The sequence below is a fragment of the Prionailurus bengalensis genome, chromosome C1 (genome assembly GCF_016509475.1).
Source record: "Prionailurus bengalensis isolate Pbe53 chromosome C1, Fcat_Pben_1.1_paternal_pri, whole genome shotgun sequence".
Classification (NCBI taxonomy): domain Eukaryota; kingdom Metazoa; phylum Chordata; class Mammalia; order Carnivora; family Felidae; genus Prionailurus; species Prionailurus bengalensis.
In genome coordinates this window covers 93,719,127-93,746,725 of record NC_057345.1, presented here as the reverse complement: position 1 = coordinate 93,746,725, position 27,599 = coordinate 93,719,127, and the positions used below count along the sequence as shown (strand labels likewise).

Sequence of the window (27,599 nt, the reverse complement as noted above, 5' to 3'; positions counted from 1 at the left end):
TTTTATTACATCTTTTTCCTTCCTTTTCTACGTTTCTGTTTTTACATTTTCTTAGCAGCAACAGAACAGGGAGACAGTCTTGAGGTATTTTAAAGAGTTTTTTTTTTTTTTCTTAAAAAAAATAATATAAAGTTATAAAAAGCGGCAGCAGCCTGGGGCCCGGATCTGGAGGGGAGGAGGTGCTGGCGGCTCCATCGCAGTGGGCAGGCACTTTCTTGTTAATGGGCTTTAGACTGCAGGAAGACAAGAGGCAAGAGACACGGTCAGGCTGGGGGGCCTAGCAGGCCTCCTACCCGTGCACTGTGTGGACCATTGGAGCTAAAGCTTGCTTTTCTCCTGCTGGGCTGGTGAGGGAAGCCGGGTGAAGGGTGAAGGGAGAGATGAATGCCAGCCCAACAGGGACAGCCTGAAAACACCCATGCACATGCACACACGTGTGGGGCACTGCCCCAAACCCTTTCATATGGGTACCAGAGGATTTGGTACACGTCTGGCCCGTGCCTGAACCGGAAGGGCATCCCCTGTCTCACCGCCAGTAAGTCCCTCTTGGCTGAGATCAAATGGATAGCCCATATAATGCTACTCCAGGGCTGCCATCAGAAGAGGCACATAAACCTGGCTGCTGGCTTTACCAGAAACCCTGGAAAACCCGCCTAGCCCCTGAAAACCCGGAAGTGGGCACATGTGCAAGGTGGACGCATACACGTATGTGGACCTTGGGTGGTGTTCCTGCCCTTGCATGCCCTGATGCCCAGAGGCAGAACCAAAGAACTGGACCAGCCTGCCCACCCTGCTGCCCAGCATGTCGGGCCACAGCTTGGCAACCCAGACTCCACCCCATTGCCCAAACCTTTCCCATCAGAGTTCATGGAGTCCAACTGCCTTTCCTTCAGGGGACAGAGGTAGCTCTAGTTCCTGGTGTGAAGGCCACAGCCAATTCAGAAAGTGGCCCTTTGATTAAAACAGAAGCAGGTGTCGGGGCAGGGGAGAGGCAGCATCTCTTTAGCTCAAGGGAGAGGGCTGGAGATAGAGGGAGGCCCATCAAACAAAAGCTAGGTTACCTTTCGAAGAGCTGACCTACCTCTCCCTAGAGAAGATGGCCCAGGAACTGTCTCAATTTCCTCTTTCATCCCTTCCCTACACAAACATTTACTTAGCACCTTCTCTGTGTCAGGTCCCCACTGTGTATTCTACCCTCGTCCATCCTGACTTTTCCCTGCCCATGCTCTTCAGGGAGCTGGGCTGGTACCTTCAGTGTAGAACACTTCTCCTCAAAGGCCATGGCTGGACCCGGCTTCTTGCGGCGCACAGAACAGGCCGCATCAGCAGGGGCGCCAGCCTGGCAGTGCTTGGCCTTCACTGGCCGGCAGTAAGTGGCCAGGTTTTTCCGCTTCTTGGCTACCTCCTCCTCAGAGAGGCAATTGGTTGGCAGGGCCTTGGCTGGGTGTCCAGCCGCTCCCCGGATGTCCAGCTGAGAAGCCTTGACTGGAGTAGGGGGCTGATGAGGGGAACCCCGACAGTCCAGGGGCCCTGCCCGCTTCACTCTTGGCCCCACTGTCCCATTAAGCCCCATACCCAGGGCAGTTTTAGTCTTGGCCGAGAGGCCCCGGCAGCCAGAGGGTTTGCCTTTTCCAGGGGGATCCAGGATGCAGGTCCGTTTGAAAGTAGTGGGGCCTGGTGATAACTTTCGCTTTCGAGAAGGGGCCTCCACCTCAGCCCCATCCTTGCCTTTGGACGACTTGCTGGCCTTCGAAGGCGGGAGTTTGCTGAAGGATGGGGATGGCGTGTTGGCAGGCAGTGGTGAGGTGATGGCCTGGCTCCCGCCCATGCACTCCGCCTGGCTGCAGGCAGCTGCCACACTGGGGGAGCCTGTAGGGTAGCTGGGGACAAGGCCGTCCTTGGCGGGGGGCGTGGAGGCTGGGCAGGCAGGTCTGAGGGGTGGGCCTGGAAGGCGGGGGCAGCTGCCAGTAGAGGATGGGCTCAGGGGAGCAGCGAGTGCGGAGCTGACAAGGTGGGATGGAGGCTCAGCCGCCGGTGGGATCTTCCTACAGCAGAGAGAGAGCTCCACTGAGATGCCAAGCAAACAAGAGGCCCTCCCTTCCGACATACACCAGTCTCTCCGCCCCACCTAGAGATGGCCCACAGAGCCCCGGCCTTGCTGCCATCTGCTGGGAGACACTGGAACTGAGGGTTAGGAAGACAGCACAGGGATAAGCAGGAATGAACTAGTATACACACCCATTAATAACCTCGTTTCAAATTTCAGTTTGGACATCCCCTATCCCTAGTCACCCAAGAGGTACTGGAAGTGATGGCTAAGAGTCGGGGTTCCCTCCCAGACTGCCCACCCATGCCCTGCCTTAGCCCAGCTTCAGGCTGCCAAGTTTCCCCGCCTCCTGTTCCTTCTATCTGGGGTCTTCCCGACAAACGCCGAACCACATCCATAGGTATGTGAGAAGAATTAGGGCTTCTGAAGCTCACGTATGTCTGGGGCTTGAGGTCTAGGGAGGGAAGTTCTGGGCCTGAGAGACTCACTTCCACATGTGTGAGCTGAGGTGCCGCTCCAGCATGGAGCTCAGTGCTGAGCAGAACCGGTCCAGCCGGCGGCTAAACACGTAGCATCCTGGACTCACCAGCCGGCTCCCAAACGTGCAGAACTAGAGGCAGAAGGAAGGTCCGTGGTTAGCGGGGCCTGGGATGCAGGGAGGGCTCCTGTACAAAGGATCTGACCTCCTCCCCGCACTGTGGGCCAGGAGGGCTGGGCCACCCCCCACCCCAGGTCCCTGCCCCAGGTCCTTACCGCCTGTGGCCGCGGGGGCCGGGTTGCATAATGGCAGTCAGGGGGGAGGTGGAGGTCGTCAGATGTCCCCTCCTCCTCACTCTCCTCGCTGGAGGCCTGGGCCCCACCCCGGGGCAGGGGAAAGGGGAACAGGCCTGGGTCCCCATCACCACCACAGGGACCTTCATCATCCAACTCACTCTCAGAGGAGGCCCGGGACCTGGAAGGGCCAAAGGGGATGTGAGGGCGATGAGACTGAGACAGGAGTGGGTCGGGGTGGGGGTGTCCCTGAACCGCCAGGGCAGATACCCTGCTGGGCAATCAGACAAAGAGGAAGGAGGACAGGAAGGGAGGGAACAACAGAGCTCACATTGTAAGAGCCGGAAAGGTCAGGGGCCACAGCTCCCAAGGGATCCTCTCCCCAGCCCCTTCACTTCCCAGGCCCTGCCTCCTGGGGGGTGGGGGTGGGGGTGGGGAATCTGCTCCAGATTTGCCTCCTCCAGAAAATCTTCTGAGCTTAACTGCACCCAGCTCTGGTCAGCCCAGTCAATTCTCTCAACCCCCTTCTTGCATGAGCCTGTCTGTGAGCTGAGCCTGTTTCACGTCTGCCCCCTGTGTTACAGGCAGAGATGCGTGTGTCTCCTTCCGGCAAGGCAGGCTCTCCCAGGGCTCCAGCGCAGCCTCTGCACACGAAGGGGCCAGTGAATGAATACAGTAGGACTGCCTCACCCAGGACCCTGACCCTTTCGGTTCCCCAGTTACAAGTTTTGGCCTGTCAGAAGCAGCTGGGAAAATGTTTTTATCCCAGGTACTGTAACTGGCAAGCTACACAGAGGCTGAGGTACTACAGTATGCTTGGTTAGAAGCAGGTAGTCCCCTACTTCCACACCACTGCTGGGGGTCCCCAGGTATCCCCCCAACTCAGGGCAGAGTGAGACTCCCTGGGTCGATCTCCCGGGGTCCCTGATGGTTTCAGACCAAGTGTCCCCAGATGGGGGACTGGATCTGTACTTACCTGGGCAGTGCACAGTATGGGTAGGTCTGCTTGGCGCGAGCAGAGAAGGTGCTGCTGGGGGCGGCCGCTGCCACAACCTGGACTGAAGAGGGGGGCTCCTGGGAGGGGCGCTCAAGAGTGGGCTCCTTGCGCCCTGGGCTCTTCTCCTTGGGAGACTCCCCTTTGCGAGAGTTGGCCTTCAGTTCTGCCACTAGCACATCAAAGTCCTTGGCTCGGCCCTGGACCTCCCGGCGCTGGTGCACTGAGTGGATCTAGAATAGGGTCAAGGGTGGGGAGGGGGTGTGAGCTGAGCAGGAGTAAGAGGCAGCAGTGTGCTCTAGCCTGGGCAAGTGGAGAAGGGGGCTGTATGTTTGTGGGTGTATTTGTGTGTCTTTGTTTCACTCCCCCAAAGGACCAGAACCTTCCATTGGAGTGGGGCAATCTGGAAGCCACCCCTACCTACTGTTCCACCGCGGGCCCACTGAGAACAGCCTCCTCTCCCCTTGCTTCACTGGGGCTTTACTCCCACCCCCTGAGCTGGATCTTGGCTAACGCTGTGGTTTCTCTCCTTGCCCAGGACCTGTGTGTGTGCTGTCCCTCACGGTGCGGTGGGACTGGGATTACCTTGCAGGTTAGCAGGCGGGTACAGATCTTTTTGGTCTCTGGGTTTATTACCCCACACTGCCTGTTGAGGTCGCACTCCTTCCCTGTGGGGAAAACAGTTCCTGTGAACCCCATGGCCATTTCCCATGGTAAGGCCTAGGGAGAGCTGGGCCTGAGACACAAGAGCCTCTGGCGGTCAAGTCCAGGGCTGCGGCCTCCCAGAGAAACGCCTCCCAGCACCAGCAGCTCCCTGCTGGGCGAAAGAACTATCCCCATCCCCATGCCCAGCCCAGGCCCTCCTTTTAGCAATGCCAAGTCCAAAACAGGGCAACACATATCAAGAAACAAAAGCAGCCACAGGTATGTGGGATGCCAGAGAAACCAGCTGTGGGAGCGATCGGGTGCCCTGGATCTAGGTGAGAAAAGAGCTAAAGGTCAACAGCCCAGGGTGATGCCCTGCTTGGGCATAAGCTCCCTTAGCCTTGATCAGGAAACCTGGGCTGGAGAGAGCCTTCCTAGAAAGCAAGGAGTTTAAGCACGTGTCCACATCAAGGGGTGACCATGGGCTCCCGTACCCTGCAACCAGTGATGGCCGGGCCCACTCGTTCCTGACCCTTTTCTGTCAGGTCCAAGGACAAAGTAGTCCAAAAGGGTTCCCACTCTACCTTCCTGACCCCCAAGATCATGACTACTTACGAGCCATCTTCCGGTGGGTTTTGGGGGGCAGTCTGGCCCCACCAGGCTCCTTTTCAGGGGGGCTGCCTTCAGCCCGGTGACTGGGGCCCTCGCTGGGGGTCATCTCGATGCTCTCTCTCCCAGGAGGTTCTTTAGAAGGGGTTGCCATGGGGGTTTTTCCAGGGGAGTCCTTGGTGAGGCCGCCAGGCTGGCTGAGGAAAGCAGAGGGCGGGGCCACCCTGATTCCGTGTCCATCGGGCTTCGGGAGACTGGACATCTTCTCCAGATTCACCACAGGCACGAAAAGGCTACATATGGAGAGAGGGTGTGGGCTGGGGGGCAGGGGGGCTGGGCCTGGGCCCTGGACTCTAGCCCAGAGCCATCTCCTTCCCAGCCCTGGAATTTGGGTGGGCTCCAGCAGGGGTGCAGAACATGGGAAAAGGGGACCCCATATTCCTTGGAACATATGGAAGGGAGCGGCAGAGAGAGCTGGCTGCCTCCTGCTGTGAGCAGTGCCCATGGCCCCACAGCTGCCTGCATTTGTGTTAATCCCTCCCTGGGCTAGGGTCAGGGTCAAGGCTGGTCTCAGGGAGTCTCCAGCCTCTCCTTACCAGAGGTTGTCCTTCTGTGTCTTATCAGGAGGCTGGTGGCCACGGCTCCGGGACCCCTGGCCCTTCTCCCTGGAGGTTTTGGTGGAACCTGGGGCCCTACAAGCTGGGCCCTGCCCATTCACTACATGGCATTTCTGAGAGCTGGCAGGGGCTGGAGGTGGGGGTGGGGCCCGGGCATAAAGCTTGCTGAGGGGCCCATGTCTTCTTTCTGTCACCAGGAGGTGGAGAGAGTAATCGAGGTGAGTGATATCAACTGCCTCCTTCCCCAACCTCCTAGCCCTGCTCATAGACTCACAATACAAACTCTGGACTTTCCCAAGACTAGATTTTAAATTTGCCGTCTTCCCACCTGAATCTGAGCCTTCAAGACTCAAAAATTCTAGGATCCAATTTCTTGAACCTTTTAGCTCTTCCTCTAATTCCACCAGATGCTAGAATTTTGCTCAAACAATCACTCTGACCTGCCACAATCCTCTGAAACCGCCCCCAGGACCTTCTGATCCCCAGCGCCATCCCCTATTACCCACGTGACCTCCCAACTGACCCTGTCCTCAGAGTTCCGTGCTCCACCTTCCCCTGTTCCCTCTATCTCTTCCCTAGGGCGCCCCTCACCGCAGTGCTTCTGGAAAGCTTGAGGCTTCACCACTTGGCTGCAGTGGTTACACACAACCAAATAGAAGTCGTCATGGGCAGGGCAGTGCCCGAAGATGGACATGTCTGCAATGACAGAAGTCCTTATCACTGGGGCTGGGGATCCCAGGGTTTCCCTGTAAGATCAGAGAGCACTCCTACCCCCACTCAGAAGATACCCTCCCCACCCCCACCCTCGCAGCCCCCCATCTGCCCCAGGTCCCAGCCCTAATGTGTGTCAACTCCCACCTTCTTTAATGAGGGTCATGGCATCCAACTTCTTTGTGTTTTTGTTACTCTCCTCCAACTCAGCCCCTGGAGGAGAAACACAGCTCAGAAGGCCCACCCCTACCCCAGAAGCCCCAACTCCTACCCAACCAGCACTGGCAGCCAAGCAGTAGGAAGCCCACACTCCCTAACAAGCTCCTGGTGCTCAGGACCACTTGGAGAAGCTTTCAGTGGGTCATTTTCAAGCGCCCATTCTTCCTTTACCTGCTACCTCTGCAATGAGCTAATTCCATTAGAAGGGATCCTGGCACCTTTCCTATGGACCCTTCACTCCAAGGTGCAAGTCAGGGTTCCACTGCTGACTAGCTGAGTGATTGTGGGTAAATATGATCTCCTTCTGGGCTTGCTTCCCCATTTAAATGAGAAACAATCCTTAGCATATTTTACTATACCCTTCTTGAGATTTCTTAGATGGGTCCTTTCTGCAACTCTGTGCCATACCAAACATATACTCTCCTAGGACTCCATCCCCATGAATGCAATTTTGTTCCACTTGGGTTACCATGGCACTGACAAAGTTACACCCAGCTTCTCAGGTCCTGCGTTGACAGGATGGTCACAGAGCACAGAAACTGCTGTATTGGGGGTCCTACGGCATCTTCAAAGTCCCCTTGGTCAGCTATGCAAGCCCCTCCCCTCTTTAGGAGGGCTTTGGGCAAGGGTTGCCCTTGTACCTCAGTTTCTGGGTTGATGACAAAAACATCTTAGCTGTGCAAAGCAGCTCTTTCCCCCATCCCCCTACCTCACTCCTCTCCCCTCCCCTCCTCTACGCCCCCTCCCTGTCCCTTGGAAAAAAAAAATCAATTCTGAGTCACCAAACCCGTCTGATTCCATTTCCGGTTCTCAAAGCACCCAGACCCTGACAATGGCCCCATCCTTGCCCACCCAGCATGGGGCAGTCCTGGGGTAGCCTGGGCTTCCACTTAGATGTGCTTCTAACACCTACTAATAGATTTGCCCCTTTCTAGGATGAGAAGATCGCTGACAGTCTTACATAATCTCCAGATATGAGGGGTAGTGGGTTAGGCATGCAAGAGACAAGGGGCAGCTCCCACTCTTAAGTCCGTTTAAATGCAGTGATGGGCAGAACTGAGCTGGGAGTCGGATGTCTCAGAGGAGAACAAGTGTCATCAGAGACCGCTCCATGCGGTCTCCTCCTCCACCTCTTCTCACTTGCAAACTTCTTCAGGGCTGTGATGCCTGCTGTCACCCCAAAGGCCACGAGGCCAGGTGCCCCCTGGGGCCCAGGAGACAAAGATCAGCAGAAGGGGCTGTCAGCCCCCTTACTAAAGGCACTCAGGGGCCTAGAGAAGGTGGGGGTCAGGGGAGAGAGCCAAGAGGGAGGGCAAGAGGCCCGGGAAAGGACTGAGGGTTGCAGGCAGAGAGGGATGGATGGACGAAAGGAGGGAGGAAGGGAGGATGGATTGATGGATGGACCGACGAACTAATGCGGAGGGGGCGGGGGGGGGGGTGTCCAGTAGCATTGTAACCGGCAGGCAAACGCCGAGGAGGAGCAGGAGGTGTGGGGCAGAAGGCGAAAGAACAAGGGGGGTTGGGAGGGGGGCACAGAAGTGGGGTGCGTGGGAAACACGTGGAGAGGACTGTTGCGGACGGGGAAAGCCCTAGGCAGGTGCAGGAGGGGCGGAAGCTAGAGGACAGCAGGCGAAGAGAAAGATAAAGGCAAGCAGATGTGGGGGCAGGTACTGGGCACCGGCAGAAGCAGAGGTGGGCAGGGTGGGCTGCGGGCTGTGAGCCGGCGCTAGGACCCGGAGGCGCGAAGGTGACGGAGCAGGCGGGCACTAGGACCCGGCGGGTCCTTTGTTTGGGGGGCCGGGGAGCCGGACGGCGGCTCCCGTCGGCGGCTCCCCTCTGCTGGCGGGGGCCCGGAGAGGGGGAGGGGAGACAGTGATGGGGTCCCCGGACTCTAGGGGAGCTTCACTCACCGTCGGCCGCGGGCAGGTCGGCCCGTTCCACCCACGAGCTCCAGCTCTGTCCCGCGAAGTCATCGAGACTCGGCACCCGCCGCTCCAGAGCGGCCATTGCTGCCGCCGCGCGTTCACGCACCGCCATCACCGCCGCGGACGCGCGCCCGCCCCGGCGCCACCGCCGCGCGGCCCCCTCCCCCCAAGCCCCGCCGCGGGCACGCCTCCCCTCTCCCTCCCACCTTTCCAGCTCACTCTTTGCGCAAGCGCAGCACAGGTTGCCTGCCCCTCACTCTCCCTCCCGCGTAGCCTTCTGGGAAATGTAGTCTTGGAGGGCGTGCTGTTGCCTACCGTGCTTGCTGCAAAAGCCCCTGCAAAATGCACAAATGCGGGGGGCAAAGAGACCAAAGCCCCAGGACCTCCTCTCCTAACCCTTGTGCATACATTCTTTGTGCTACCAGCCCACTCTTCCAAGCTCACTGCATACACACCTTAGCCCCAAACCTCTCTCTGCCCAAGACGCCCCTCTAAGCCGTGTCTCCGCCAGCTGGCTGGCGCCCCTTCCCGGGCTGGCGGTCAAGAAGCGACTTCGCTCCCCAGTAGATCGAATAGGGTAGGTGCAGGGAGGTGGGCGCTGTGAATCAGAAGGGCAAGGGGAGGGAGTCTGTAGGATGCGCTGAAGGACACAAGGGTTGGGGGGGGGGGGGAGGGTCCTCGTCTACCGTGTTGTGCTTCATCTGTGGGAAACCCACGCTGCCCTGATGCAGGGCAGAGGGTTGGAGTGGCGTTGTCTGGGTTTGGAAGGACCTAGATGAGCTGATCAAGATCACCTGTCAGGATGACAGAAGGCTATCTCCGAGCCAGAGCCAGCCCCGGAACTGGGGTGGCCCCGAGGCTGCTGGTGTTTGCGGCATCTCTGCTGATCCTTCTCTCCTCCTGAGAACTGCGATCGATACCCTGTGCCGCCTCTTCCCAAACCCTGGCTGGACCCCGACTCCATCCATCACTTTGGCTTCTTTTTCTAATGAATATTTTCTCTGCTGGAAGGGCTGCTACCAGAGCCTCAGCATAGGGAGATTTCTCATCAGATCTGTCATTTTCCTTGCTGTGGCCTGGAAAATACCTTAATCATTCTCTTTCTTCTTCTCAGCTGATAACATTTCTTCCCACCCTCACACAATCAAGAGACAAAAGCCTACTCCCCCGCATCACACCAGAAAAGAGATACTAGTTCTCTTTTCCCTCTTCAACTCCTCACACCTCACCCCATATTAATTTCTTAAGCTAAAGGGAAACCAAATTGGAGGCAAATAAGTCAAGGTCTGTGACCTCAAGACCTCAGACTTTCTTCTCATTTTCACCCAGGGAAGGTTTAAGTACCGCAAAGATAATCTCTGAGAGCAGAGATCCTTAACCTGAGAACGACAGATGATCCCTAGGGGGTCCAGGAACTTGGTGAAATTGAATGCAATATTGTGTCCAAGATATAGGGACTGCAAGGTAGCATGTCAGAAGGGGGATAGAGGTGCAAGTTTGTTCAGAAAGAACCTTTATAGTTAAGAGGACAAGGCATATGGCCTTCACCTCCTGACAGGAAGCTTGTCTGGGTCACAGAGCAAATGGAAACAGTATTGTGGAAGCCACTATCCCTTGCCTTTTGAGTTTACTGTAAATCTGCTAATGAGCCTCAGTTACTTTGGACAAATCGGTGCCACCAAAAGAGAAAATGCAGACTCTGTTGCTTGGAGTGCAGCGTGGAAAGGAGTGGAATGATGTTTTGGTGGAAATACTGATATTTGTCCGATAACTTAAAGTAATGGGAGAAGAGGGGGAAAAAAAAATCTCTGGAAGGGTTCTAGGCTTGGCTCCTTCATGGCAAATGCTTTGAAGCACTGTTTATTCAAATGTGTAATAACAAGCACCAGAAAACAACATGCAACATTCTCCCCCCACCCCGATCTTCAATCCTGGAAGTAGGAGACCTATGACCATGATAGTGGGAAGAACTCAAGTTCACAAAAAGTCCTTGGTGGGTACCCTGGCAGAGTCAGAATTTAGGAGGGCAAAGGGCAAATGCCCTGCCTGTTAGCCTTCTGCAGTCTGAAGAAACCAGACACGATCTCCTACCTTAGGCCCTACTAGGCAAAGCAGTAGTGCCAGCCCTGATTAGAGGGGATGTGAGTCCTATGAGGACAGCTCTGCCCTCAGCACTTGGCTGGAGGTTATGAGGTGAAGTAGCCTTTCCTCTTAGGGCGGTCATGGAGAGGCCATAGCCTAAATCAAGGCCCTTCTGGATGAGAACAAGCTAGGCTCTTGAGGAAGAGAAAGAGCCTTCTCTGCTCTAGGGAGAGTTCTGGGCTAGGAGTCCTTGGCAGGAGTGAATATCCACCCCACTCCCCTTCCCCTAGCTCAAGGGCCAGTTGCTAACTTCAGCCCCCAAATGAGAAAACTTTATCCATCACATTTCAAATAAATTATAAATACATACACAGAATCCAAACAAAGTTCCAATAGAAGCTGCTCACAGACCCTCACAGGGGCCAGTTTAGAGAAAAATGGTCACCTCTTTGTTCTCTGTGTCTCTGGAGCTGCAGGCAAAACTGTTCCCCCCTTTTCCTTGAGTAACCATGGGGACAGCTCAGGACAGAGAAAGGTTCAGACGTAGAAACACTCTCATCCCCATCTCCTCTCCTCTCTCCTCAAATCCCTCCCCCCAAATCTAAAAAGAAAAATAAAACAAAAAAACCTAATTATTTCACTGAAGGATTCTGGAGCATTTGAGGATGTAAATCTCACACTCCCCCTGTCAAGTGGGGAAACTCTAACCCAAAGAAATGACGGGCCCCAAATCAAAGGTCCTGTCTTCTGGGTACCCCAGGAAAGTGCACATTACTGGGGATGGTGTTTAGGGAGGTGAGAAGGTGGGAAGGGATGACTCAGTCCTGAGGAGAAATTGGCACAGGGCACATTCACCTTTGGGATGATAAGTGGGCTAATTGGCACTGGATCAGAAAATGGCTGGATTCTTCCTTCTTCATCCTTCCCTGAGCAGCCCTATGGCCAGGGCAGACTGAAGTGCTTCGAGCTGGGTAGGAGATGGATGGCCCTTTCCCAGTCAGCATTGACTCTTAGGCCCTGGGGTCCAGAGAGGGACTGAAGGAGGTGTCAGAAAGAGGAGACATATCAAAGACAAATATGGAACTGGGTCCCGAAGTGAAGAAGCACCAATAGCATTGGCCTGCCCTGGACTGGGGGTTTGGGTGGGGAGGGATAGAGCCTGGGAGAAATGAGGAAGCAGGGGAGGAACAGAGGGCAAACCGAGAGGGTGTGTCCTTTCGTAAAGGTGAGATAGGGGAGTATGAAAGAGGGGCCACAGAAGGAGTTGGGGGTTTGGGGGGAAATGAGCAGAGAATGAGGAAGAAATAGGCCCATCCATCCATGTCCTGGGGCTCTGGGGCAACTTAGCCTCATGGTGGTCCTCTGGGCCCTTCCAAAGCCCCTATATGGCCCCATAGGAATGGAAGGAAAGCCTGGACAGACATGGAAAAGGATCTTGAATGCCTCAGACCCAAGAGATTGGGGAAGGGAGATGGACAGAGAGGTTGGAGGCAGAGAGGGCTAAAAGGGAGTTGCTCCTAGACCCCTCATCTAGTGTCCCCTGTGTGAGACTAAGCCCAAGAAGGAGGACAGGGAAGAAGGTCAGGGGTTTCTAAGGCAAGTACGAGTTTACAATTGGTGGAAGGTGCACCAGCCTGGAGGGGTGGGAGGGCTAAGGGAATAGAAGAAACTGCTTCCCCAGCAAGTTTCCTGGCTTCAGTTTCTTGAAGTTGCAACCCAGTTGCAATATATCTGCTCCCCATTGAGTCTGGGCCTCATCAGGAGCCCCTACAGGGCTGTCTTCTAGACTAGTTGGCCTCCTGGGTTCCCACATGGTAGGCTCTGTGGGCAAGCAGATGCCAGAGGAAAAAGTGGGAAGCATACCGGGCTCAGGCTGACTGGAGATCAGGGCAGACACAAGGCTTAGATAACAACCATTGAAGAGGGGTCACTAAACCACTGGTGGGCCCTTCATGCAAGGGACCAGGAAGAAGGCTGCCAGCCAATTTCCCCTCCCCCCACTTTTATTGAAGCTGACAGGTTGATAGAAGTGGCTGCTAGGAACCAGTCTCCTGCCCCCAACCCTCTCCTGCAATGGGAGGCTGTAAGTGTACGAGGAAGACCCCAAGCAAAATGTTGGGGTCCAGGCTGTAGACAAGAAGCACTGAGCTCCTGCCATCCGAGGCTCCAGCAAGAGGAGAGATAGGAAGCCACTGGTAGGGCCGCTGGGGTTTCTGACAGCTGATGCCTGCCCATCCATCGACGACGTCTCAAAGCTCAAAGCCCAGAATGATGGAGGAGGGGAGTTGGAGAAGGAGGAAGAGGGAGGTCCTGGAAGCTGGAGGTGGTTGAAGAGGTGCTGTCCTGTTCAGGAGTAGCCAGGTGGGAGCTGCTTACTGCTTCTCCACCGCTCCCTGCTCAGCTGCGCTCTCCTGGCTGGGGCCCTGTCCCTGGTCCTGGTCCTGGCCCTGCCCATGCCACGGGGTCTCCTTGAACACAAACCAACAGTTCCCGGCCCACAGGAAGAAGTTGATAAAGCCGAAGAGCTGCAAAGACATCAGGGAAGTTTGTGAGAATAGTAAGGGGGGAACTGTGGGAACAGGGAGGAGGAGTTCCTGTGAGGGGTGAAGGAAGAGGCACAGGGGGCTCAGAAGACTAAAACACAGAGAACTGGAGATACAGGCAGGGTTCAATGCTGATACCCACTAAGGGGCTCTCTGGCAAAAGTCCCTAACTGTCCACAGCATGCACCCAGGTTGTAGCTTGGTTGCTAGGAGAGTCTGGCCCCTGGAGTGAAGCATCATGCAAAGCAGAGCAAGGAGCAGGGGCTCTGGTGGCGCTTTCCAAAGCACTGTTAGGAGTGCCTTTTTCAAGGGTGGGTGTGACCAGAGCTGTCCAAGGTGCTCCTTTCTTAAGACCAGGGACCCAGCCCAGGCTATATTCAACTATTTATTCAAAAATACTTAAAAACCTATCAGCAGGAACTATTGGGGTGGGGGAGGTGAACTGATGTCAAAGCAATTAGCGTCGAAATGCCTTAAAAATCAGATGGTTTGATGGATGAAGGGAGGCGGGTAGATGTGTGATAAAGCAAGTCTAGTAAAATGTTAATGGTGCAGTTTAGGCGATGAGTGTGTGGGTGTTCATTGTAAAATTCTTTCAACTTTGATGTGTGAAAATTTTTACAATAAAATGTTGGGGGCTAAAACTGATCAGCAGGGTTCCAGCAAGTTCTAGAAAGCTCCCTGGTGTGCCAGCGATTAAACCCTTCAGTTGCTGGGCCTTGAAGAGTTCCAGGCCATTTTCAGGGCAGGGCTAAGGTGACAGGGGGCATTTGAAAAGCTTCAGGCCTCAGCTATCTACCAATTGATATGGAAAGATTTCCCCATTCTAACAACTGGGATGGCCAAACATGTGCATACCTGCCAGACCCACACCTGCCCAAAACCCCTTTCCAGTCTAGAGGCCTGAGTGACAGTGAACCCCTTCTCACTCACTCTGGGTCTGCTCCCAGCCGTGAGCCCAGCCACAGCCTGTGCTCTCCTTCATATGCTCGCATGTGCACACATACACACACAAACACATATTGTAAAGGAGAAGTGGGAAGCAGTCACAAAGGGCATGCCTGGATGCGGGGAGAAGGGAAATGGGAAGACAGAGTACAGAAGGAGGAAAGAACAGGAGGCTAAATGGCTCTTGGGTTCCCCCCAAACCAAAATGTCTTCTCAGGGTCAGCCAGGGACCAGCAGCCATCCTTAGGTGCTAGGGTCACCGGCTCCAGTTGTAAGGGATGCCAGCTGGAGAGATACCCTCTCTTTTTGTCCCAGAACCTGCTAGCCGGGACAGGCCTGGGCATCTGGGATAGCACTGCCTCCCCCGGTCCCCTTCAGTGGCCACAGGTCTCACCACAGAGATGTTGGCCAGTCCCATGGAGGGTGTGGCCCCAGCACTGCACACTGCTTCCTCTCCATGGCACACAGACATGGCTGCGGTCAGGCTGGATGGCCGTGTGGCCCCCTTGATGTCTGTCAAGCCCTTGCCCCAGGCCGCTGCAGCTACCAGCCAGAAGAAGGTGAAGGAGACAGTCACGCAGAAGTCCTGAAAGGAGCAGAGGGACAAGAAATACACTCAGAAAGACCCCCGTGATTACTTCTTTTCCTCTTGCCAGAATGCATTGGGATCCTGGGGTCCCAGGACAGCCACCTCTTCCTATCCTACCCAATACTTAGAACCTCTGGGAGCCCAGATCATCTTAAGGAATCTGTTCAATGCCACCAAAGGAACCCTGCTACCCAGGGCCACCCCTCCCCATGCCCTCAGAACTGAGGTCAGGCCACAATGTATCAAGACACCTGCTGGTCAATGTTACCCCCACATCCAAGTGGCCTAAACTCCCCACTCTCCCCTTCAAGCTTTTCCTCTGGTCACCATTGTTCAGCTACAACTGGTGTCAGAGTGAGAGCAGACTGCAAGAGACAAATGGGGTCCCCTGAAGCACCCCTTCCACCTTGCATGCCTGGGATAGGGAGACAGTAAAGGGGGAATAATATTAATGACAGCCAACACTTACTGAAGCTAACTATATACCAGATATTTTACATGCATTTTCACTTCATCTCCCCCAAACACTATGAAATGGGTATTATTTTTTTTATGTTTCTTTTTTTTTTTGAGAGAGAGAGAGAGAGAGAGAGAGAGAGAGAGAGAGAGAGAGAAAGACAGAACACAAGTGGGGAAGGGGCAGAGAGAGAGGGAAACACAGTATCTGAAGCAGGCTCCAGGTTCAGAGTCATCAGCACAGAGGCTGACCCAGGGCTGGAACCCACAAACTGTGACCTCATGACCTGAGCCGAAGTGGGACACTTAACACCCCCTGAGCCACCCAGGCGCCACCGAGATGGGTATTATTCTATCCCCATTTTATATTGAGGAAACTGAGGTTTATAGAGGATAAGTGGCTTGTCCAAGAGCACAGAGCCAGTAAGGGACCACCCTGGAATTTGAACCCAGGCAGCCCAACTCCAGAGCCCACTTCTTGATGCTGTTATGCCTCCTGTGAGCACAGCAAGTGACAGAAAGTTGGTAGAGGCAGAGTCATCGGAGCTGTGGGAACCACAGAACCCGAAGGGATCAACAAGGAAGAGCTGGCAGGGAGATTCAGGAGCTTCCACATATGGGTGTCCTCCCCTCTCACTCTGACATCAGTCTCAGAAAGCACATCTCTCAGTTTCTCCACCCCACTTCTGGCCTCTGCTTACTCACCACCAGGGGGAAACGCTTGTTCTCTGCGTAGAGGTTGTGGAAGCGCAGGTAGACAACTAGTGCAGCCATGGTGTAGAAGAAGGAAAAGATGCCCAGGGTCACAAAGAACTCAGCGGGAGCAGAGAAATCCCCCATCAGGTGCATAGTCTTGGAGGTGGAGTCATCGTCGCAGAGGGGCATCTCATACTGGACCCGGTTCAACCTGCAGGTGGCAGGGGATGCCATCCTAAGCTCGGGGCAATCCTCTTCCTGTGGAGGCAGAGGACTGTACCTGCCCTAGGGGTAGTCCTGTGCTCATTCTCACCCTGGGACTCTTACAGAGCCAAGAAAGGGGGTGTGTGGGGAGGAATGCTTCTGGAGGAAACCCTGCAGTCAAAACAGGAATCTCCCGGGAATTCTGGTGAAACTCTACCTCCCGTTCAGCCACTACCCCACACTCGTCTACTTTGCCCAGATATGGTGACCGTGTAGTTCCAAGGATCTCCAGGGCCCTTCAGGTCACTACCACAATAATCCATCTATTTCTTATAGTCAAATCACCAGGGAGATCAGCTTCATTTTGCCCCTGGGAAAGGGGCACACAGGCCCACAGTGGCCAGGTTAGTTTGGACTTTCCCATTCCCAGGCCTTAGTCAGGCCCCCCAAATGAGACTATATGGGATAAAATAAGGAGAGAAAAACAAACACCCTGCAATATACAAGAGATAGTTAATCGTTGGTACTAAAAATTTCTGGAAAGACAAGTCCTATTCCCAGTTCTCCTCTGAACAGTTGGGACTCCCCTCCCTAAGCTCCCAAGTAGCCCAGAAAAAGTATTCTTTTCTGCCTCCTGGTCAAGGTGCACATCCTTGTACTCTAGTGGTACCAGGTGAGCACCCCATGTCAACTCTTTAGGATCTTAGTACTAACAAGTTCCCTAACCTTCAAGGCAGGGAGGAGGTTGCTGAAGGTCAGAAGGACCTGCCCAACTAGCTGAGACTCGTATAAGCCTCCATCCCCAATTGCATGGGTTTTTTCTGTAGGAACTATGTTATACCTGCTATTGGTTATCTATGGACTGGAACATTATTATGACAATGATCGATCTGAGGTTCCCCGATATTTTTCTATGGTTAGTCTGGAAAGGACCCAAGTCCTGTAGTTCTATTTGAACCTGGAGCAGCACTCAACAAAAGGCCTTTAAGTTTCTGGAAAAGGAAGAGACCAAGCAGGTCCTGCCAAATAAGCGAGAGAGGCTGTGTGGGGTCAAAATCAATTCCTGCTCACCTGAAGGGATAGCCGAACAAAACAATGATGGAGCTCACATCCTTGGCTTCGTTGTTGCAGCGAACTGTTGCTCCTGTCTCCCCGCTGTAGGAGCCGCAGGACCCGAAGGCGAAAATAGCAAAGAGCTGAGGGAGAGGGAAGCCCCTTTGAGAGTTGGAAGGTATATCTCATCAGAACCACCTTCTGACTCTTAACAGGTGCAGATACGGTGGAGGGGACCAGGATTTCCTTTAATCAACTCCCTCTTGGGTAGGGACCCATGGCTTCCATTGGTCTTCCAGCCTCAGGATGCTGTGTTCACTGCATCTGAGTCCTGGACCAAACAGTCAAATGAATGAAGTTGACTTTGAGTGGTGTCTGGGGGGAAGATAGAGAGAAAGAAGAAATGGACAGTTTCCACATCTCCCCATTGGATGTGACAGTGGAGAATATAGGTAGCCTCCTTAAGATGATAAGCAACACAATTTAGGCTTTTGGAAACTTCTAGGATAAAGGTGGACTTGAATTCCACCCCCCCCCCCCAAGGGAGAGGCACCCTAGAAATAGATTCCTCTGTGATGAGATCAGGCATGCTTTGGGATTCTTTCCATTTCTCCTTTGAAGCTGTCATTGAATCTTGTGGTTACCTTGTTGCTAACTTCCAGGGGCTTCCAGCCTCAAGGGAGGTATAGCGAGAAGTGGCAACTTCCACTTCCACCAAGCCTTCAGAGGGGCAAAGCGGGGAAGAGCTATGCTCCTCTTCCTCCAAAGGTACTTTTCCTTGCAGCAACAATGCTGGCTGCGTCCATGCTGACAGTCCTGGCCCACGCCCAGAGCAAAGTACCTTCCACTTGCCTTATCAGCCTCCACTGTTCCCCCCGCAGCGTTTCCCCTTGTTATCTGTTGATGCTGCCATTGCTCAGTGTTAAGAACCAGAAGCATTTCAGGTCACTTGAATTGTTTTCCTCTCCACCTTTCAACACATTTTACTAAACCTCCTGTCTTGAGTGAAATGAAATTTCCTCAACCTATGATTTTCTAATTTCTTTCTGGGGAAACACACTGGTTAGAAAAGGAGGTGAGAAACTGGAGTCACTTATCCTCCCGCATCATCTGTTCAGGCCCCGTTTCCTGTGCACTTACCTTATACTGGCTTGTATATGATGTAATCATTCTTATTAAGCACAGAGATTCTGTTAATGATCATTTTCTGTATGTTTCTCCATATCTTGGACATTAAGCACCTAGAAGACAGCTCATCTACATCCCAGGCTTGCACCCAGAGTTTAGAATAGAGTTATGTGCACGTGATTTTGCTAACTCTTGATAGCGTTATGGAGTTTTGAAAAGAGACCTGGATTAGGAGTTTGGAAATCTGGATTCTAGTCCTGGCCCTGTCACTGATGAGCTGGGTGACCTCTAATAAATAACTCTGTTCTCGGAGTCTCCGTTTTCCCGTCTGTTAAACAAGGGGTTTGGAGCAGGCAATCGAGAGGCCTTTCTCCCACTGGATGGGGGTAATACTATCAGCGTGCTCTTGGCCAGGCTTGCCGGCAGCTGTGCTCTGCCCCTCGGCGGTGTCCGGTGCCACTGCCCCGCCTTGCATTGCCTGCCCTGGCAGATCTTCTCCATGCTGGAGCCATTGACCCATCTCTAAAGGTCACAATGAGCACCTCTGTTTCCAGGAGGTTTAGTTCAGACAACTGAGAATTGTCTCCATTGTAAAAAAAACATCCAGGAAAGGAGACAGTATAACTCTCTCCAATGCCTGAATAGCCTCCTCATCTGGCTTAATTTACAGAGACTGCAGTAGAGCCCTGTTTGCTTATCTTGACAGAGCTGAAGAGAATTTGCCCAAAGCCTCTGCATCATTACCCTTTATATACTCCAAGCCTCCTCACTGGCATAACAATGATGCTTCTCTAGCTCTTCCTCATAGGAATTCTCTAACTTTTGTCAGCTCTATGAGCCTCTTGCAAGTAGCTTCTGGTGCTCAGAACTGGACACACAATTTAGAACATCACATTCTAAGAAGGGCAGCATAGTTTTACCCAATAAAGTCCCCTAAGAAAATAGGTATTCCTAACTTGGGGCAACGGATGGTGAGTTATGGAGCCTTCTCTTCACTAGCACTTCCTTGACAGGCACTCCTGAACATCTACAGAAAGATGACACTTATGGAGCACCTACTGTGTACTGGCACTATCATTTAGTAGTGAATAAAAGAGAAAAATCTCTGTCTTCATGGAGCCTGTGCTCTAGAGCTGCACTATCGACAAAGCTACGTAGCCACTAGCCAAGTGTGGCTATTTACATTCAACTTCATTAAAATTTAAAACAATTAAAAATTCACAGTGGCTCAGTCACATTTAGCCACATTTCAGGTGCCACATTTCAATAGCCACACGTGACTAGCAGGTACCATATTGCACAGCACAGATAATAGAACTTTTTTGTCACTGCCCAAAGTTCTGCTATGTCTGGATGATCACCTTGAGGTTCTGAAAATCCTGAATCCTGCTCTCTGATTCCTCAGAGAGTGAAATATACCATGAATAACTTTAGCACTAGCTGCATCCTCTTCTATTCTGATTCTTTGAAAGTCAGGAATCCCTAAACACCTTACATAGCTCTTTATAAACCAGAATATGTAATTAAATCGGAACATCACACAGTCACAAGATGACAAATCGCATAAAGTTTGTTATGTAAGTGGACAATGGGAAAAATCTGAGGGGAACTTCAAAGATTCACAGGACGGCAGAGCAAAAAAGATCTTAGAGATTATCAAGCCCCATGGTCTCATTTCACAGAGGTAGAAACTAAAGTCCCAAAAGATTAAGTGACTCTCCCAGGGTCACATTTAGCCATTGTGAGGGCCAGCCTTAGCATTCACATCTCTTGATTCCCTGTCCAGTGCTCCTTCTACTTAATCAACAAACAGTTATTAAGCATTATTGTGCCAAGTGCTGGAAACACAAAGATGAGTAAGACCCGGTACCTTCTTTTAAGAGTTTACATCCGGAAAAAGAAAAAAAAAAGTGTCGTGCTCAAACAGATAAATAAAATAAAATTCTGCATCATAAAATTATTGAGGCTAAAAAAGGGGATCTCTCCTATGTTCAGGGAGGATTGTAAGGAGGCAGGGAATAGCTCTGCACCTGGCATGCAGGAGCAGAAAAAGACACCCTGCCCGAGCCCATTCCACCTTTCTGTACCAGATTTGCCTTCTTCCCTAAATGTACCAGGTGACTGAACCACTGGGAAGAGCGGGAAAGAACTGAAACCATCCGTGCCACCAAGCATAAGGGTTTCTGAGTTGAGCAAACTGCTCAAAAAGAACAGGAGCCAAGGAGAGAGAGAGAGACAGAGAGAGAGTCCCTGAGACAGGGAAGGGGTGGATCTCTGAAGTTCTGATGCCAACCTTCCACCTTCCTCCTTTTGGACCTGTATTGCTAGGGACAGAGATGGTCCTATATTGCTCTCCACACCCTCCTCCTCCTGCCTCTGTATCTCTTTGGGAAAGATGTCTTGCCAGTTAGGTGCTGACTTACTTGATGGTGATGATCCTTTGTCAGCCTTGGGGACACTACCATCCCTAGTTAGTGCAGAGCACAAGACAAGATCTCCCCTCCAATCTTACCCCTACAGTCATCTTATTGGTTTGATGGAGTCTAATAGTATTCATTCTCATTTCCCCACACCAACTGAAATAGTTTATTTTCATTATAGAGACCCCAGAGCCAAGTAAGTGGCTTTGGCACCTCAAATTATTGATCAGGGGTACAGTTAATAATGATATGACTTATTATGGGACCAGTGACAGAGTAATCCAGGAGGTTCCTTTGTGCCTTACCCTCAAAGTGAGGATCTGGCAGTGATATTTGAATAATCCAACCAAAGGACAAGTCTAGCTGAGAGTATGCATAAAGAGGAGATTTGGGGGAAAGAGGAGGTTTGGGAACAGGAGGAAAGGGAACCAACACTTGCTGAATATCTCCTGGACTGTCTGGGCTGAATGCTTGGATGCTTTACAGAAATTACCTCTTATAATCCTCCCAGTGAACCCATGAGATGGATCTTACCCTCATTTACGGATAAGAAACTGAGGCCCACAAAGATTTTGTTACTTACCCTAGGTACCTCAGATTCTATGGCTAGAAAGCAGAGAATGCTGCATTTAAACCAAAGCCCATTGACCTAAAAAATCTGCCTTTTTCCTTTTTTAAGGAAACCAGTTCTTTAATACTTGGTCTATACCCGTGTTATTTTGCTAGCTTTCTGTAGACTTAGTGAGACTCCAGAACTGGGAATTGAAGTGAGATTAATTTCTGAATTAAAAAAAAGCCAAGCTCTAAGCCAAGCTCCTGAATAATAAAAGACTAACATTGCTTTCTTCTTACTAGGATTCCTGCAAAATTGCTTTTTGATAACAATGACAACAAGTTTTCAAGTATCATTACGATAAACGCAAGATCTGTGTTTTCTTTTTCTTTTTCGTTTTTTTCCTTTTCCAGTCAGGGTCATTTGATCCTCTCCAATAAGGAAATGAGTGAAAATCCCAAATGACATTTTCACTGTCATTTCTGGTGCTGGTTCCTGTGTACTTTTATATTAGCTCATCCTGCAGAGACTCAGGCAAGTGAAACTCACGCTCTGAATTCAGGCTGCTCGGATGGCAGTAAAGCAAATCATGTCTCCTTTTGATGCTGCCCTTCGAATGAAGGCTGAGTTCAGAATCTAGCCCTGGGCCCCTGGATTTAGCACTATGAGAGAAAGGCATCAACCCCCTCTAAGAAGCTGAGGATCATAAAAGTCAAACGGTTCTTAACTCTTAAGGATCAGTGCTGACCCTGGGAGGAGACTGGATCATTTTCCTAGGCATTGTTTTGTGCAGCCTTTACAGAAATGTGGGTATTGGAGAAGGAGGGCATTGAGAAAAGGATAGAAGGATTGAAGAGGGAAGCTTTACAGAATCCCCCCATGAAGGATGATTCCATGGTCTAATAACCTCATTGTTTCCCTCATCCCTTGACAGTCTTTCTCAAATTTCCCTTAGATCCATTTGTCTAGTTTAATGATAAAATTGTACTCTTATATTTCAGGTTCTGCTCCTCATAATGGTTCCCTAGTTCTGGATGGCAGTCACATGGAGGCTTAATAACATTCTTATATGGCCACCACTGGTACTCAAGTGGTGGGTCAGAACAGGGAAGTGGGGGAGGTGAAAGAGCTCAGTCAGCAGTCCATCCAACTGCTCTTGAGGCAGTAGGGAGAGTGGAAAGTCCCCATCAGATCCCAGAGTTTGCACTTGGGAGCTCCTTGCCTGGCCTGTAGCCCCAGTCAAGGTCTTGATATCCACAGATAACCCCAAATGCACTATTGCCCCTGAATTCCAGATCTGATGATTCTCATCGAAACGATGATTCAGGCAGGACTCAGTGACACAGTGCTAACTCCTGTCTCCAGTGAGTTAAAAGCCCTTTAGAACTCAATCATCCTCAGTATTAACAGTAACTTATTCCCTAGCTGAATTCTGTGCTGAAAGCACATTAATTAAGTTATTCACACACCATTTGGTGTGTGGACTGTCTAACTTAAATCTCTTCAGTTATAGTGCACTAAATGCTCCCAACTAGTTTTCATGATTTGAAAGAATGACTGCACCTGTCCACATTCCTAACTTATACTCAGGAGGCCTTGGGCACTTATAAGGACAGAGAACATACCAATATCTCAAAGCACCAGTGAGGCAAGGAGATGGTATTTTCCCTGGACAGTTACAGAGGAAACTGAGGCCATGGGCAAGTGATTTCTTCAAGGTCACAGGGTGAGTCTAATGAAGGACAATATTCTAGCATACCAACCATTTAGAGCAGAAGGGGACCCTCGGGATGGTGTGATCAACATTTAACTAATGTTGAAAACTGAGGTCCAAAGAAGTGACTTGCCCTAGGTCACATAGCTGGAAAAGGCAGGACCACATCTGAAACCCAGAGCCCCAGCTTCCCAGCTCAATGTTTTATCTTATTCTACAAGCCACATTTTGGCCATAGTGTGATTTTTATTGTCTTGATATTTTTTCTTTTATTTAATCCTAGAGCCATAGGCTTCATTCATTCATTCATTCATTCATTCATTCATTCATTCACTCTCTTAGTTACAGGAACCCAGATTACTTTAGTGATCTCAGCAGGACAACCGCCAGCCAGACAGGACCCTGTCTCCCGAGTCAACCTTCAGGATCAGTCAGGTCCTGGTGGGTTTGGAGGCCGGACGGTTTCCCTCGCCCGCCTCATTCCCTCCTCTGCCCTCCGTGGATTTCCTTCTCCTCCTTGTCCTCCCTCCCCCCTCCTGCCACCGAAGAGTGGTATGTGCAGGATCAGAGTTCTGGAAAGGTTACACCCGGGTCCTCTCGCTCGGGTGAAATGTGAGCGCCCTGGGCAAGGGCTCCTTGCACATAGAAGGACCGAATCCCGGACTCCAAATGCCTTGCTCCTCACCCTCCTGCCATCAAGTGCTGGAGAAGCACCCCGGCCGCCCCTCCCCCGCCCACCTGTCGCCGCCCCCCACCCTTCCGCCAGGGCCGGCCGCAGCACCTCCCCGCCCCCCACTCCGGCCACATTGCTTCGGGTCAGCGTCACAGTCCAGGCTCCCGAAATAGCCCGCGGCTGGAGCATCGACTCACCCACTGGAGAACTTTGATGAAGCCCAGAGGCTCCTCCAGCCGCCTCCAGCGCATGCCCACCAGCAGACGGTCCACCTGCGGACACGGGGCCGACGAGGGGTCAGGGCGGTGGGGGGCCCAGGAAAGCGCCGGTTTTCCTCCCACTCCCACTCGGGAGAGGGGACGGAACAAGGGTCCAGCCCAACCCTGAGGTGGAGAAGGGGTGGTAAGACAGCCTCGGGCGCGCGGGGAGTACCTGCTGGCGCGGTGACTTGTCCGCTGCGCGACTCGGGCCCTCCGTCGAAGACATGCTGGCGCAGCGGGTCCGGGGCGCAGCGCGGGGGCTCGGCTCCCTGGCTGGGAGGCTGTGGGCACCGCGGTCGGGCCGGCGACTGCTGGCCGGCAGCGGGGGCAGCGAGCGGTGCGGGAGCGCGGACGGCCGTCGGCGGCCCGGGCTCCAGGCTGGCGGGGCGGGTCGCGGGGGCGCTGCAGCTCGCGCTCGCGGAGGCCGGGACCGAGGCTCAGCCCCTCCGGCTGCAGAAAGCCCTCGAGTCCGATTCAAACTTCTGTCAAACTCGGGAGCGCACTTGGCAGCCGAGTCACGTGGCGTGCGCTCGCGAACCCTCCTCCCGCCCCCTCTGCTCTCCGTCGGCCGGCAGGGCGCCTTAAAGGGACCTGTGGCTTCTGCGGGCAGTTTGGCCGCGAGGGGGCTCAAGTTCGTTGCCAGAAGCCTCCAGGGCCAGTCCCAAGCCTGGTACACGACAGCCGCTCCAACTCATGGCCAAAGTCGGAACTAGCCTGGCGCTCTGGAACGCACGGGTTCTTGTTTTATCTTTTCCTGTTTGCGTGGATTTGGAGCCGCTCTGCGCCGTTTTTCTCTTCTTCCACACCACAATACCCAGAACCGACAGGATTTTCATCAAGCATTATCAGTGTTGAGATAAGCTTCTAAACCTTAAGGTTAACAAACTGCTTGCTTTCAAAATCTCCAAGAGCCACTACAAGAGGGAATGGGCAACAGAACAGAAATTGCTCACTTTTTATTGTCGCGTTACGCTATTGTTTAATTTTTTAACAACAAAAGATATTCATATATTAATGACTTAAGAGTTATTAATCATTAAAAAGTATAAACTCGATCTCCTTTAAAATGGAGAGTGAAAATAGTCTTTGAGGAATAGGAAACTTAGAGAATAATTTGCATTGAAAAGTTGACATTGTTGCATTATGATTGACCTTCAATCGGTGCCTAATTTTCAAAAAGTGTTAGGAGCCCCAAGTGAGCAATCATGAATATTACACATTCGGTTTACTGGATTGTAAGTGTAAGTAGTGTAAGTGTAAGTAGTGAAAGGTTAAGTGATTTGTCCAAGGTCACTGAGTGAGCCATGGGGCGGCAGCCAGGTGGAAAGAACCGGCCTGTTCTTCTGAAGAACTGACTTGTAAATATGGATCCCCCTCGTCACAAAGTCATTAATTGGAGTTCTCCTCTGGTAATTTAGAATGACTGCTTTTTGAACAAACATTTAGCTATTGTTAATACAATTCATTCCCTCATTGAGCAAGTGCCTTCCCGAGGTTGGGGTAGAAGGGAGTGACTGGACTTGAAAGAAACTTCTCTTAGCATATTTCCATTGCAAATCTAGAGGAAATAAGAAACAACTGAGTCCCCAATCCAATTTTTAACACATTGTTCTGCAGTTTGAGGTTCCTTTACTATAGAATAGGAATAATAGTGTCTGCCCTACTTATTGCATCAGGTCAGCATGAGGATTAAGTGGTGTAAGGTGTGTAAATGCCCACACTACACAAATATGAAATAATACTCATTACCAATGGTCTACAACAATATGCATACAACATATAACACAATCAGAAAAGAATTCAGAATAATACAACAAAAATCCCACACATCTAGGAACCAACCTTATTAAATTTTAACGCTTTTCCTGGTTTGTCTCAAATCCATTCTTTAGGGGCTCCTAGGTGGCTCAGCCGCCTCAGGTCATGGTCTCATCGTTCATGAATTTGAGACCCATATTGGGCTTGCTACAGTCACTGCAGAGCCTGCTTCAGATCCCGTCCCCTTCTCTCTTGGTCCCTCCTCCCCTTGCATGTGCGCACGCACGTCCGCGCTCCTTCTCTGTCTCAAAAAAAATTCATTCTTTAACAAAATACAAAATTGCATATAAAACAAAACCTGTGCATACTGTGATATCATTCCCTCCCTCTCTCCTTCCTCCCCAGAAGTAACCACTATCCCACCCTGAATTTGTTTATTATTAGATTCATGCATATTTTAATACTTTTACTGTATAATGACATATATTGATATACAATACATTAAATTTACCAGACTTACTATTGTTTCTCACATGGTTTTAAACTTTATCTAAATATTGTGCTTTAGGTAACCTTTAGCTCGTGGTTTTTTTGTTGTTTGTTGTTGTTTTTTACTTAACAGTGGGTTTATGAGAGTCGTCTAACCTGAGGCATACACCTTTTAGTCCCTTCGTTTTAACCATATAGAATTCCACAACATACATATACCACAGTGTATTATTCACATATTGATGGACATTTAGGTTATTTCCCAATATTTACTCTTCTAAACAGTGTTTCACTGAATGTGTACACACAGCACTGAATTTCCAACTTTCTTTTTTTTTTTTTTTCCTCTCTCTCAAACACAAACCTTGGTAAGAGACAAATTCTTATGACATGACCATTATATAAACTGAAACAAACATTTCATAAAACATTCTCATTATTTTCTATTCCATTTCGTTAAAAAAAAAATCTGGCCATCCAAAAGCCAATGTAAGTTTTTCGAGGCCTAAAATTTATACAATTTGGGGGCCCCCTTTAGAAAAAGAATACAAAATTAGTAACCAGACCTTGGAAGAAGCTTTGCAAGTGAGGGAGCCTGAAGCTTAAGTATCATTAGTTTCAGGGTAAATATCTCTCTGAGGAGACATACTAGATTGATTTAATGATTCACTAATAATGAGTTTCTACCAACAGTTTGATATTGTTCTATACCTAAAAGTGAGCCAGCTAGGGCATATGATGTGAACATTTCAACTTTGAGTTTTGATAAATGTATATACCCATGCAACCAGCACCATGATCAAGATATAGAATATTTCCATCATTCCAAAGAGCTCCTTCTTGCCCTTTTGTAGTCAATCCTCACGCAACTACTGATCTGCACTCTGTCATTATAATTTAGTTTTGCTTTTTTCTAGAATTGCAAATAAATGGAATTATGCAGTATGTACTGTTTTGTGTCTGGCTTTTTTTTCACTCTGCATAGTTTTTGAGATTCATGTATATTGTTGTGCTTATCAGTAGATTGCTTCTTTTTGTGCTGAATAGTATTCCGTCCATATTATGAAATATGATCCGTTGCAGTTTATCTATTCAATTGCCAAAGTATATTTGAGTTATTCCTTTTTTTTCTTTATTCTTTTTTTGCTGTTTTGAGTAGACCTGACATAAACATTCTTGTATAGGTTTTTGAGTGAATATAAGTATTTATTTCTAGGGTAAATACCCAGAAATGAGAATTCTAGGTCATGTGTAAATAAATGTTCTTAACTTTATATAAAACTATCAAACTGTTTTCAAGAGTGGCTGTACCATTTTACTTTCCCACCAACAATGTATTCCAGGTGCTTTGCATCTTCTCCAGCGCTTGGTATTATTAGCTGTTTTGGGGTTTGTTTTGGCTTTTTGTTTCTTTCTCTTTTTTTTAGCCATTCTGATAGGCAAATGGTGGCATCTCTTTGTGGTTTTAATTTGCATTTCCCCAATGGCTAATAAT

At 50.9% G+C, this 27,599-nt stretch overlaps 2 protein-coding genes across 3 annotated transcripts; both read right to left on the bottom strand.

The window, feature by feature from the left end:
• Positions 1-79: 79 nt before the first annotated feature.
• ATXN7L2 (ataxin 7 like 2) lies at positions 80-8,670 on the bottom strand. Of its 2 annotated transcripts, XM_043575777.1 has the most exons (11): positions 8,524-8,670; positions 6,542-6,607; positions 6,275-6,379; positions 5,663-5,870; positions 5,073-5,359; positions 4,398-4,480; positions 3,795-4,045; positions 2,801-2,999; positions 2,536-2,657; positions 1,250-2,045; positions 80-233 (listed from the first exon to the last, which is right to left on the bottom strand). In XM_043575777.1, the coding sequence occupies exons 1-11, from the start codon at positions 8,648-8,650 to the stop codon at positions 219-221; spliced, it is 2,259 nt and encodes a 752-aa protein (XP_043431712.1). In that variant the 5' UTR covers positions 8,651-8,670; the 3' UTR covers positions 80-218. The 2 variants fall into 2 exon arrangements, with proteins under 2 accessions (XP_043431712.1, XP_043431711.1); XM_043575776.1 differs by having other exon boundaries at positions 80-2,045; positions 8,524-8,666.
• Positions 8,671-10,363: 1,693 nt separating this feature from the next.
• Positions 10,364-24,379, bottom strand: SYPL2 (synaptophysin like 2). The gene is made up of 6 exons (XM_043575775.1): positions 24,030-24,379; positions 23,795-23,869; positions 17,128-17,252; positions 15,862-16,063; positions 14,506-14,697; positions 10,364-13,145 (listed from the first exon to the last, which is right to left on the bottom strand). The coding sequence occupies exons 1-6, from the start codon at positions 24,081-24,083 to the stop codon at positions 12,993-12,995; spliced, it is 801 nt and encodes a 266-aa protein (XP_043431710.1). The 5' UTR covers positions 24,084-24,379; the 3' UTR covers positions 10,364-12,992.
• Between the last annotated feature and the right edge of the window lie 3,220 nt (positions 24,380-27,599).